The 12,448-nt window shown below is 50.0% G+C and overlaps 1 protein-coding gene across 4 annotated transcripts in view; it reads left to right on the forward strand.

Moving 5' to 3' along the window:
- The window catches only part of LIMK2 (LIM domain kinase 2), a 30,433-nt gene that overhangs the window by 8,196 nt on the left and 9,789 nt on the right, over nt 1–12,448 (forward strand). For 2 of the 4 annotated variants that reach the window (XM_027881972.1, XM_027881970.1), the window contains 6 exons: nt 7,493–7,628; nt 8,887–8,996; nt 9,202–9,393; nt 9,804–9,909; nt 11,172–11,368; nt 12,032–12,218. In XM_027881972.1, the coding sequence (XP_027737773.1) occupies nt 7,493–7,628; nt 8,887–8,996; nt 9,202–9,393; nt 9,804–9,909; nt 11,172–11,368; nt 12,032–12,218 (928 nt within the window). Of the gene's footprint in view, nt 1–583; nt 1,334–2,415; nt 2,966–7,492; nt 7,629–8,886; nt 8,997–9,201; nt 9,394–9,803; nt 9,910–11,171; nt 11,369–12,031; nt 12,219–12,448 lie in introns of those variants that run through there. The other 2 variants (XM_027881974.1, XM_027881973.1) reach the window with 2 other exon arrangements.

Consider the following 12,448-nt stretch of genomic DNA (forward strand, 5'->3'; position numbering starts at 1 on the left):
TGCTGTTGTTCCGAGGCTGTGCTGGTGCTCGGAAGTAACTCAGCGATGGAGGTGGGCTTTGCTTCGCTGTTTGTTTTAGTTTACTCGAGTTCCCCTCTCGGAGGTACGTGCAGATCCAAAGGAGATTGTTTTCAGGAGCTGACTGTGTCTTTCAACAGCAACAAAGCACGTGTTCCATGTAAGTGCCTTGGAATTGCAGTGAGGTGTTGGGATTGTACTGAAGTATTTGGAATGCCTCCAAGCTGCGCCCATGCTGAAAGAAAGGCTGGCTGCAGACTCCTCTTCCCCCGGTCCCACACATATCCAAGTGCCTGCCTGTGCCAGGATAAATCTGTGTGTCTTAGGGCTGGTGGATGTGCTGAGCAATACATCTGTCTGCAGACGGGCAGGAGCTGTGCGGTAAAGAGGGTGTTGAGAGGTTCAGCCCAACCTCAGCCCGTTTAAGATATACCTCCTATATCACGGTAGTGCTATGTGATCGCTTCTGTGGGGATAAATCTGTAATGCCTGCGACTCAGTTGGTGATAAATATCGTGTAAGTCGTTGTGGAGGTTTTTCATGTGTTCCTTTTTATTTATTATAGCCCTTCTGGCAAAAGTTCCTGCACGGTTCTAAATCATCGTGAGGAAAACAACTCCCTCCCGTGATTGCAACCTGTTTGTAGTTGAAATGCTGTCAGCGTTTGCGAGAGAGAAAGTGCTGATGTCTGACTTCACTTGGTGAAAAAGAAATTTGCTTCGGTGCACTGTGGCCCCCCAGAGATGGTATCAGTAAAATTACATAGAAAAAAGTCCCCCCCCCCAACACACACACCTGTTTATCAGCATTTCTGAAGTACAGACATTCTGGCAGGAATTCAGATCTAGAATGCAGGAACACATTAACACCTTTTCCAGAGCCCTTTTATCAGAGACATTGTGTTCTCAAATAGGTCATAGAGACAACAGAAAAGGCAAGAAGTAACAGGAGAATTCTGTGTAGCCAAATGTAACTTACTGGCTGCTGCTGCTGGGGCTTGCTGCAAAAGTAAAATCATTTTGATAAGATGTTTCCTGTTTAAATAGACATTTGACTATGTGTCCTTTGGCTTTAAGGAAGTCTTAAACAAAATCCTTTCCTAGTTGCTTAGCTGTCTGGGTGGTTTTTATTACTTTGAAGTTGGGCTTTATCTGCTGGCTTCATTCACAGACTAGCTGGCTGCTTATCACATCTGCGGATCAAATCTTCAAAGGTTTTGTCTGCAGAGTTGGGATTTATGAGGTCACGTGGAATCCCGCTCGGAGGGCGCTCGGCCCAGGGCAGCAGGGTTGGGGGGCAAAGCTTTTGTCCGTAGGTGAGGCGGGCGGGGAGGGCCGGGCCGGGGTCTGTGCGCCGTGGGGAGGTGCCGATGGCCCGGGGAGCGCCGCACTGCGAGCCTGGCCCCTTTTCAGAGGCAACATATAGAGAATGTGGGAGACCAGAGCGCATTCCTAGACACAGACTCACCGTGTTGCTGCTTCCAGTGGAGCTGTGTGAAATGTCAGAAGGAATTAGACCCGTGCTGGAGCTGATGAGCACGTCGGGCTCTGCAGCACTAGGCTTCACTGCACTTTTACAGCCGGGCTTACAAACTGCGCTCAGTGGGGGAAATGGGGAGATTTTTTTTTTTCCCTTCAGAAAGGTGCCTGCTTATTAGAAGTTAAAAAAAAAAAAAAAAAAAAAGGGAGGGGGGATAAAAAAAGAAAACAATCCAAAAAGCTGCCTGGCTTTCTGCTTACTTCAACAGCGAGCAGCGGCTGTCAAATCTGCAGCCAAGCCTGCCTTGTTCCAGCCCCAAGCGTCCCTGGAACAGGGTGCCAGCTGAGACGAGCATCTCCAGGAAAAGCACTGGAGCGCTCTTGCCGCTGGAACAGAGCACGGTTTGCAGGCTGTGTTCAGGCACGCCAGGCTTCGCTGACTGTACAGAAAGGAGCGGGCTCGGTGCAGCAGCACATGTTTGGTGCATTTCTGAGTGTCTTGCGAGCAGCTTGAGCTGCTTAGGTCACTAGAGATCATTCTTGGCTTCAGACAAGCACAATGATACAACTGTATGTGCTGCGAGCGGGAGAGAGTGCTCTGTGCTGATTTATACCTCAGCTTCCAGTCAGGAGATGAAGATTAGGTTAAAGGATTGTAATGATCTCTGTTAAAACAGTGTTGGAAAGGAAGCTGTTTTTCCTTGGCTGCAGCACACTGTGAGTTACCTCCTGCAAGAGGCTGAAGGGACTGTAGGTGCTGTGAAGGCAGTTAAGCCCCATTCACTGTGCGGGGTTTAGGAATGTTTATAGTAAACGTTCATTTGATGTGTTTGGAGATGCGGCTCGTTGTCTTCCTTAACTTTTTCATCTGAATGTGCCGCTGCTGCAAAGAGAAGCTTCACGTGTTTGTGCTTGTATCCTGTGGCCAGAGCTGCTCTTTTTCGGCACTGAATACGCAGCCCCTCTCTGGGTCAGAGCTCCACCCCTGTGAAGGAGCAGAGCCTGCTGAGGCTCTGGAGCCGCCGCTGTCCGCCTGCCATGGCTCCTCCTCCCCTCCCACCCTTGGGTGGAACCAGGGAAGGGAAAACTTGACAATAGTTAGCAGGCAGCAGAGCTCGCAGGAACCACTGCAGCAGCATGTCCAACTAGCCCGGTTAGCAGGGATTCTGTCCTTCCCGAGGTGCTGCTGCTGCGGAGTGCGGGAGGAGGTGGTTATGGCCATGGGAGCCGGGAAAAGTCTGAAGAGGAATGAGCAGCCGAGAGACCTGGCATTCCTTGGGCAGCTTCAAAGAGAGGTGAAGTATCTGAATCAGCGCAAGGGTAAATGAGCCCTGGCTGCTGCCATGTTGGCAGAACAGAGCTGTTCAGAGGCAGTTGGACGAGTTTGTGGCTGAGCCGGTTTATCCAGTGTTGAAGATGGGAAGTTACTTGTCTGCCCCAGCGTACTTCGCTCCTAAGGATCCCTTTCGGTAAGTCTCGCCCAGGATTAGCAACTGGACCTCCAGAGTGTCGTTTCCCCTCCTGTGATGGAATCCTAAAGCGTCGGTGCTTGTGTGCCGGGAACAGCCGGCCTCAAACTGGGATCCTGTGTGTCTCTGAGGAGGCAACAGGGGAGGTTCTTGCTGCCAACCCCTTCCCAGCTCTCGGGTATAGAAGCTGCTCCAGTGTGTGCTCAGCCCAGGCAGGCTCCCCCTCAGGGAGCACGGGATGTGCCACTGTGCCCAGTGCCCCGTGCTTCGCTCACTGGCACAGGAACGAGATTACTGTGCCTGCTGCTGCTTCTTTTCCAAAGCTCCTTGTGCCTGGGCACGGCACAGGGTGAGCCGAGGTGCTGCTGTGGGAGTGCAGGAAGGTGATGTAACCTGCAGCGAGGCAGCGCATAATCCTGTTTGAGGAAAGAAATCAGGTGCTTTGCGGGTAACTGGGGATGAGCAGCACACTTCCCCTGCGTGGAAAGGCTTCTTCTGGGGTATTTTGGTTTGTTCAATTTTTATTTGTTCTTGGTCCAGTTGAACAAATGAGACTCGAGAAAGGTGATAGCTCCAGAATCAGGCTTTGATTGCATTGCATGTCCGCGGTGAGAACAGTTAGCGGGGCTGAACACAGCCGGGCTGGTGACTGATGTGCTGATGAGGTGGATGGATGAGGAAAAGCACAGCTTGCACTTTCATTGTCTGCCTCCTATCCCCTCCGCTCGGATTTGCTTGTTATTGATCCTGTTCTGCAAACACTTTTGTGCTGATTTGGGAGTAAGGAGCCTTTTGTTGAAGCAGTCTAGGACAGGAGTAAATATTGTGCATTTGATGAGCTGCTTTAGCCAACTTTCTGAAACAGCATCTGCTTTCCGAAGAGGGAAAGTGAGCAGACATTCATTATTTGTAATATGTGTGGGGTATTATGCTAATGGATACACCTTCTCTTAAGTGTGTGGAAATGGTTTTGCATAGTCAGAGCTTGAATGCTCTGTCTTCTAGTAGTCTGTTTTCTAGTATCTGTCCTTCCCTGGCTGGTGTCTCTGACGTGGGCAGTGCACACGCTCCTGAGCCCGGGTGAGTAAGCCCTTGTGTCAGCTGCAGGCTGGGGCTGTGCTCCATCCTGCAGCTCTGTGTGTGTGGCTGTGCCCCCCCAGCGCTGCCTGCACCATTGGACCCGGGGCTCTCCCGAGCCTGCCCAGCGTTAACTGATCCGGCCTGACAGTGAGTGTGAGGGGGGCATTTTGTTAATGAGCCCTTCTCAAAGGGATCTGTCTCTTCAGTGCCAGGGAAGTCTTTGCTTCCATGAAGGTATTGGTTTTCATCTAGCTGTAAAAGAGATGCCACATCAATTGAAACCAGGCTGGTTACCTGTTGTGACCTGATCCTCCTGCCACCCCCCACAAAACCCAGAGTCCATCCAGCAGCGATTTGTGAACTCTTCCTGCACCTGCTGTGCTGCAGATCACCCTGACTGAGCACTGCACCCAAATGCTGCCTGGGGTTCCTGGGGGGTGGCTGTGGGAGGCAGATTAATTTATTTTGTCTGGGAAGTGAAGAATCGTGAGGTCTGGTCTGTATAATCAGAGCAGGGTTCTGTGGCTCCGAAAATGGTGCAAGAGGAAACAGGGCAGGTATGGCTGTTACCAGCCCTCCATGAAACTTGATTGCCATGGTTTGTTACTCTGTAATAAGAACAGCAAATCATCCAGGAGAAGATTAGTAGTTTCTAATCTATAAACGACTAGCATGGAGGAGCATGAAATCTTCCTTTCCTTTGGTCATGGTGGCTGGCAAAGGGTGTCTTGTAAATACCTGCAGCAGTAGTTGTGTTCCTGTCTCAGTTGATGTCAGCCCTGCTGCAGTGCCACAGCTCTAGTGAGGAGGGAAAGGAAGAAGTTGTATCTCCTGTGATAAAATTCTGACAGGATAACATTCAGCAATCTCTTCAGTGAGAACCGTGTGGAACAACCTTGTGATGCTTTTATCCTTTGGGCCGAGTCACTGAAACCACAGCTGTGCTGTCAGCCGGTGTCCCACACCTGTCAAACCCAAAGCCTGTCCCGGGTTCCAGGGTGCCTGGTGAGTAACAGGGGTGCTGCTTGGCACTGTGGGCTGCAGCCTTGGCCTCTCACTGGCAGGGATTAAGGAAGCAGCCAGTTAGGCCCATTCCCAGCATCCAGCCTCTCTGGGATTCTGTTCCTGTTGCCTCATTGCCCAGGGTGGGGTTCTGAGCCTTAAGCTGCAAACTTGTCCTGCCCAGATTTGTTTAATTACATAGCAAAGAACTGACTGCTTGCTGGCTCCACCTCCTCACCTTCCTTTCTCTGTGGGTGTGTTTCACATCAGGTACCAGTGCTTATTTCCGGATGGAAGCAAAAAAACCCAAGTGCTGGGAGGTTGGATCAAACCACGGAGAAGTAGAAGAGGGGTAAAGGAAAGACAAATCAAAGTACATAATCCCCCGGAGCCCACCTAAACAGAGTTGAAGATTTTGCAGAAATTTTAGATTTTCTTAGGGAGAAAAAGGGGTGGTTGAAGGTGGAATTGAGGAGGGCTGAGGAAGGGAAGGTGTTGTGCCTAAAAACAAATAAATAAGTAACCCATCTGCTTGGAGAGAACTTAGACAGGAAGCCAGGTGTTGAAGTCCTGGTGGAGCAGTCTCCAGCATCGCTGTCTGCATCCCAAATGCAGGTCTGGTCACAGCTCTCTGCTGGAAGATGTAATCAGTGCTGGAGCACACACTGGTACAGGCATGCATGCAGAACTTGGATAAGTCTGAGGGATCCGATTTGCCCGTGCTGAGCCAGATGTTCCTGCCACAAGGAGATAGAAATCTTTGCTGTTAGTTTCCACTTGCTCTTTTCTCCCTCCCACTCACCCCCTTGCTCATTCAGCGAGGGGTATTCACTGCAGATGAAGCCAAAGGCCGGTGGTTGGAGGCAGAATGCCCTCTGGGTCTCCTGCATACCATGAGCAGGGTGTAACCACGGCAGTGCCCCCGGGCTGGGGCTGCACTGATGGATGTACCACCTACAGCAACCTTGACTCGCTGCTCCCTCTGCTCCAGACAGAATTGGCAGGGCCTGTTGCACGTGCTGGAGTCCTTTCCCATCACTTGGAGGGAGAGCAGGATTTGATGCTCCTCAGCTGGGAGAACAAACACTGTATAAGCCAAATATGTTAGAAGGAGCAGTCTTCCTGAGGGCAGGGTATGGCACTAAGTACTTCATGAGGTGTTTTCCCCTAAAACCAGAGGCTGCTTACAAATAGCCTTACCCTGTTGCTGTGCAGTCTCTTGAGATGGAGCAAATAACTCTCTGTGTTGGAGCACGACCAGCTTCACATATCATCACGCTCATTACGAGCTGGTGGAGTTTACAAGGAATGTCTTTGGCACAAATAAGCTTTTGGGAAACTTGTGAGAGGTGAAGTCAACAGTAGCTCTCCTCTTAGCCCTGGGAGCACGTCAAAAGTGCACCTCCACTGCCACCAGTGACTCCAGTGCACTGGGTGCTGTGGGAGGACCCCCACCGACCTAACCCCCCACCCCAGTGCAGAAACTGGGACAGGTATTGAGGTAAGAGGCAAAAGAGACTCTTCCACCTTTGGGGAAATGACACATTGATCCTCGAGGTGTTTCTCGGAACGGGTTATTGGTGACTAACCCACCTGGGATCCCGGCTCACCAATGGCCAATGCCAGACTAATTTTCCTTTTAAAGTCTGAGAACGTGCTGCCCTGGGCTAATGGAATCATCTTTAGTGATGCAACTGCTGTCTGTGCCTTATCTCTCCATTGTGTCACACCTCCCTGCTGCTGAAGAGGCAGGATTACTGTGTGTTCAGGAAGCCCGAACATCTGGGTTCTGCTGGTGATTGCTAAGAAGTATCTGCAGTAGAATTGCTGCATCTTTTCCCTTGTTTCTTTTTTTTTTTTTCCCTTTGTTTTCTTTTTTTTTGGGGGGGGGGGAGTTGTTTATCTTTTGGGGAGAGGTCTGCTTACAGAAGACTAGCAAAGCTTTCCACAAAGGCTGGTGCAAATCTGGCTTTGTGTTGCATAGGGAAGTGGATCCTGCCTCTCTGTGCCCCTTCCTAAACTGGCTGAGGGGACAAGTGCTCTGGCACAAGATGGTTGATGCTGTAGAAACACCAAGTAGGAACACAGCAGAGCTGTCTCTGTGCTGGGCAACTCTGTGGCTGGAAACTTGCATCCAGGGAGAGAGAGAGAGAGCAGAGGAGCAAAATATAAAGCAGAGTTTATAAAGCTACTGGTGTGTTTTAATGTGTGGGATTTGTTTTACACTTTGTGCTGGTTGATTCACCTCTCCTTACAAACCTTGGGTTTGGTGCTAATTTTCAGCTGAAGGAGCATTGGGAATCAGTAGAGTTTAGTCCATCCACAGCTAGAAGAGCTGGTGGTGAGCTGCTGCTGAATGTCTGTGTCCTCCACGCAGGACAGGACCTCTTTTGTTGATTTGTGACTTGTTGCCAACTGGAACTTTGTTCCTTTGTTTTCCTCAAGGTGCTCTGAATGTCAGGATCCCCTCACTAACTGGTACTACGAGAAGGATGGGAAGCTGTACTGTCACAAAGACTACTGGGGGAAGTTTGGGGAATCCTGCCATGGCTGCTCTCTGCTGATGACTGGACCTGTGATGGTAAGGGCTGAAGGATTCCTGCCTGAACTCCTCAAACGTAGTTAGGTGTCGTCTTAGGTATAAAGAGAAGCAAATAACCTGAAGGTAACAGTCTCCTTGCTTCTCTAATCAAAGATTAGAAATGGAGCCTGTGTGTGCATCTTGTGGATGAAGATTGATTTTGCATGGGGGGAGCCCTTGAAGGAGGGAGCTGTGAGGATCTGAAGCACATGAACAAAGAAAGTGAAGTGCTGAAATGCACAGGCCTGAGAAGCAGTGGAGTGATTTGGGGGACGTGTTCAGTTCCTGAGCACAGTGAGTGCCCCAGTGTTTGCACAGGGTGATTTTCCACTGCAGAGTGGAATCAAACCTCTCGGCTCAAGTTAAGCAGCAGGTTCTGGCTTTGGGGAATGTTGCCATCCAAGTCCCACCTGGGCTGTGACCAGAGTGGTTTTTCAGGCTGACGGTGTCTTGAAATAGTGTTAGACCCAGTTGCTTCAGGCTTGAACTTGCTTTTGAAGCATTGAACTCTGCCTGCACAATATGGGGCTCACCTAAATGTTCCCCTCCTGCCACAACCTTGCAAATATTTAACCTTTAAAACTGTCAGAATGAAACATGACTGTTATTTTTCTAGGGCCTAAATAAAAGCAGTGTGGTACTCAGGGATACCATTACCACCTCAAAGGGCAGCACTGAGAAACGTGCAGACAATTTCTCATTGCCTGCAGAAGTCTTTGCAGAATACTGTCAATGAGGGGAGTTCTCATAAGGAGAACAGAAAAACAGATCAATGAATAAAAATATTCTTTAAAGGTATTTTTTGTCTCAGTTTTCTCTGTCAGCTGGGCTGGTGAAGCATCTGAATTTGTGCATTGCCTGTCTGCCAAAAAAAACCCAAACCCTTTCAGCTTTATTAATTCAGGCGTAACATTAGTTATCTTGCCAAGAGCAACTGAATAGGAAGGTTTAATACCTTGTTTACTAGTCTCCAGCAGACTATCAACTATTTTTGATAGCTGAGCAGCTGCCAAATATAGCAGAGGTCCCTGGGACACCAGCTTTGCCCTGCCTGCTGACATGTTTGTTTTGGAGTTCTGCAAACAAGGTGCCAAGGATGGGGTTCAGGAAAAACAGAACGGGCTAATAAAACTCTCCAGTAAAAACCTGCCGCTTGACTTTGAGCTGTGGATGATCTCGTTAATTAGAGAGGAAAACAGGAGCTGCATCTGCTGATGGATTTTGGCCCTGCTTAAGTTACTCCCTTTTCCGTCTGTAGGTGGCTGGCGAATACAAGTATCACCCCGAGTGCTTCGCTTGTATGAGCTGCAAAGTGATCATCGAGGATGGGGACACTTATGCACTGGTGCAACATTCCACTCTCTACTGGTAAGAGGAGCTGCTCCCTGCTGAGCGTAAGCCCTGTTCGGCCAAATGCTGCTCTAAGGAATGCCAGGAAGCTGCCTTTGGAGGGAGGGAAGCAGGAAGGTGTAAGCACTAAAAGCTGCGGCTTGTGGTCAGTGAGAGAACTTAGGTGTGAGTTTGGCAGGGAGGGACAGGACGCTGCCATGATGACTTTCTTCACTTCTTTCAGCGGGAAATGCCACAACCAGATCGTGCTGACGCCCATGATAGAAAAGCATTCCACGGAGTCCCTGCGGGAGCAGCTGCCCTACACACTGACCCTCATCTCCATGCCCGCCGCCACGGATGGCAAGAGGGGCTTCTCCGTGTCTGTGGAGGGGGGGGGCTGCTCCAGCTATGCCACTGGTGTGCAGGTGAAAGAGTGAGTATGCCCAGGCTGTGTGCAGGGGACGTGTCTGTGCAGGGGGAGCTGGGACGGATCCTGCACCACTGCTGTCCTGGGGGGATCTCGGCATCGCAGGGACCTCTCATCTGTGTTTGGTCTCCATTTCAGTCTTGTGACCGCCTTAACTGATAATTTTATCTCTCAGTGCTGTCTCCTTCACTGGACACAAGACATTTGGAGGATTGTAATGGAGTGACAATTTTGCCATTGGTCATGGCGAGCTCTCTCCAAACCAGCCCAGACCGAAGCACTCGGTGTCGTGGGAGCTCCCCGTGCTGGTTGATTAAGCGTTGTTTTATTGCAAAACACCAATATGAAGGGATGCTTTTTTTTTTATAATTTTGGCTAAACTGACTTCTCACACACACTGTAATTCCCGTGTTTAGAGTCAATAGGATGCACATCAGCCCAGATGTCCGAAATGCCATCCACCCTGCGGATCGGATCCTGGAGATCAACGGAGCTCCCATTCGCACCTTACAGGTGGAGGAGGTGGGTGGAGTTCTGTTCTGAAGCCTCCTTCTCCTCTGCCTTCCTACACCTTCTCTGCTTCCTGACACCATTCTCCCACCCTACACACAGTGTGTACAGCCCCAGTACTCTGTGCTGACAGTAGGAACAGACATGAGGACAAGCTTTGCCTTCCAGCTGGAGAGGAAAATGTAACAGATGGAAATGCAGTCAGGATGCAGGAATGGTTTTGTGGCATTCAAATGTAAAGGGAGGCAATAAGGAAAGTCCAGGGCTGGGAGAGAGGACAGAGAGGCTGTGAAAACTTTCCCATGTAGTGCTAGTGAAGTGCACTGTTCTGAGCCTTTGAGAGGACACAGTTTATTCACAAGGGCCCGGCTGATCACAGGGGGAGCTTTACACAGATATCAGGTGATGCTGCAGGAGTGGAGTGAGACCATCATTACCTTCACTTCCCAAGGGTTTTATTTTTTGTTGGTGCTGAAGAGAACACGAGCACAAGACATCTTACAGATAAATCTGTGTGTAGCTCTTTCAAAGCTGTTTTTTACAGCACTGTTCGAGGTGGAAACTTGTGTAGTTTTTGGAACAAGCATTTGATAGAATACCAGGTTGGAAGGGACCTCAAGGATCTTCTGGTCTGATCTTTCTTGGCAAAAGGACAGTTTAGAGAGGATGGCTCAGCACCCTGTCCAGCTGAAACATAAAAGTGTCCAATGTTGTGGAATTCACCACTTCCCTGGGGAGATTATTCCAAGGGCTGATTGTTCTCTTTGTGAAAAACTGTCCTTTTGTGTCTAATTGGAATCTCCCCAGGATTAACTTGTACCAGTTACCCCTTGTATTTTCCACGTAACTCCTTGCAAGAAGGGAGTCTCCATCGTCTTTGTAGCCACTCTTTAAACACTGGAACATGGTGATAAAGGTCACCCCTCAGCCTTCTTTTCTCAAGGCTGAACAAACCCAGTTCTCTCAGCCTTTTCTCACGTGGCAGCTTCACGGCCCTTGGATTATCTTTGTGGCCCCTCTTTGGACCCTCTCCAGCCTGTCCACATCTTTTCTGTGTAGGTTACTTGGAGCTGACCAGAAAGGATTGGGCAGCACAAGGAGCTTCTTTGCCTCTGGTCTGATTTGTCTGACAGACTGTGGTGCACACAACTAAACCACAGCTATGGGGTGACCTCGCTGAACTCTCTCCTCTGAGTCCTGAGGGTGCTGTCTGTGTCTCTTGTTGTTTGTGTTTCTCCTGTGTGCTGCAGCGCTGTCCTTTGGTTTGATTTCAGGTGGAGGAGTTGATTCGCAAGACCAGCCAGACCCTCCAGCTGCTGATAGAGCACGACCCCGTCTCGCAGCGCCTGGACAGGCTCCGCCTGGACTCCCGCCTGCCCAGCCACATAAAGCCACCCATCTCCCCACGCTCCCTGTCCCCACTGGACATCAAGGAGAACCTGGAAGGAACGCTCCGCCGGCGCTCCCTCAGGTAGAGACTTGGAAGCGCTGCCTCTGGCCTGGCTTGGGCAGCTCTGTGCCCGGGCCTGGCACTGCCGTGACTGTGGGGACGTGGCTTATCTCTGATGTGGGCAGTGGGATAAATCAGTGGAGAAGCCATGGAGAGCTTTGGGTTCTGCTGCTGATGTGTACTCTCTCCACTCCCTTTCAGGATGACAGACTTTCCTTAATAGAAGTAAAGAACTCTCCTGTTAGCAGAGAAAAGCTACTGAGTTTCAGTTAAAAAAATGTAAAGGTCAGATTTTTACCGGCCTTAAATGGCTGGGGAAGGATGTGTCCTTAAGGGGAATCTGGCTGAGACCTTGTCTTACATGAGCAGGGCACTCAGGTGCTCATTTAGTCATTTTACCAGTGTTTTAATCTTTGTTTAGAGATAGCAAGTGCTGTGTCTTCACAGCTTCCTCCCCCTTTTCCCAGAGCTCCATCCCTGACTGCCAGTGCAGGAGGTGTGTTGTTGTCAGGCAGCCCTGACTCGGAATCTGCTCTGGGTTCGTAAAGAGCTTCCCCAGTGCTGGGAGAGCATCTGGCTTTGGGGATATTAAGGGCACTGAAGGACACATAGGAATGATGGGATATGTTGGACCAGATGTTTCCCAGCAGCTTCCCTGATCTTCCTGCCTTTTTTGTTTCCTAGGAGAAGTAACAGCATCTCCAAGTCTCCTGGCCCCAGCTCTCCAAAGGAGCCACTCCTGCTGAGCCGTGACATCAGTCGTTCTGAATCCCTGCGCTCCTCTTCCAGCTGCTCCCAGCAAATCTTCCGGCCCTGTGACCTGATTCATGGCGAAGTTCTAGGAAAAGGGTTTTTTGGACAAGCAATCAAGGTGAGGGGGTCCCCAGACATTCATAATTTACTTTGGTTACAGCAATGTGTGCCTGTCTCAGGATCCTTCACTGCTGTCTCAGTGGTGTTTGCCTTGCTGAGAGTGATTGGTCTTGGATCTTCCCTGGTTTGCTCTGAGATTCATTTCTGTTTCATTCCCTGAGTGTCTCTGGCTGCAGATGGTTTTGACTTTGTCCTCTCTGAGTGCCAACCTTGGCCACACACACTCAT

The sequence above is a fragment of the Empidonax traillii genome, unplaced genomic scaffold (assembly GCF_003031625.1).
Source record: "Empidonax traillii isolate 1590-97213 ecotype Southwest subspecies unplaced genomic scaffold, ASM303162v1 scaffold99:size1466351, whole genome shotgun sequence".
NCBI classification, from domain to species: Eukaryota; Metazoa; Chordata; class Aves; order Passeriformes; family Tyrannidae; genus Empidonax; species Empidonax traillii.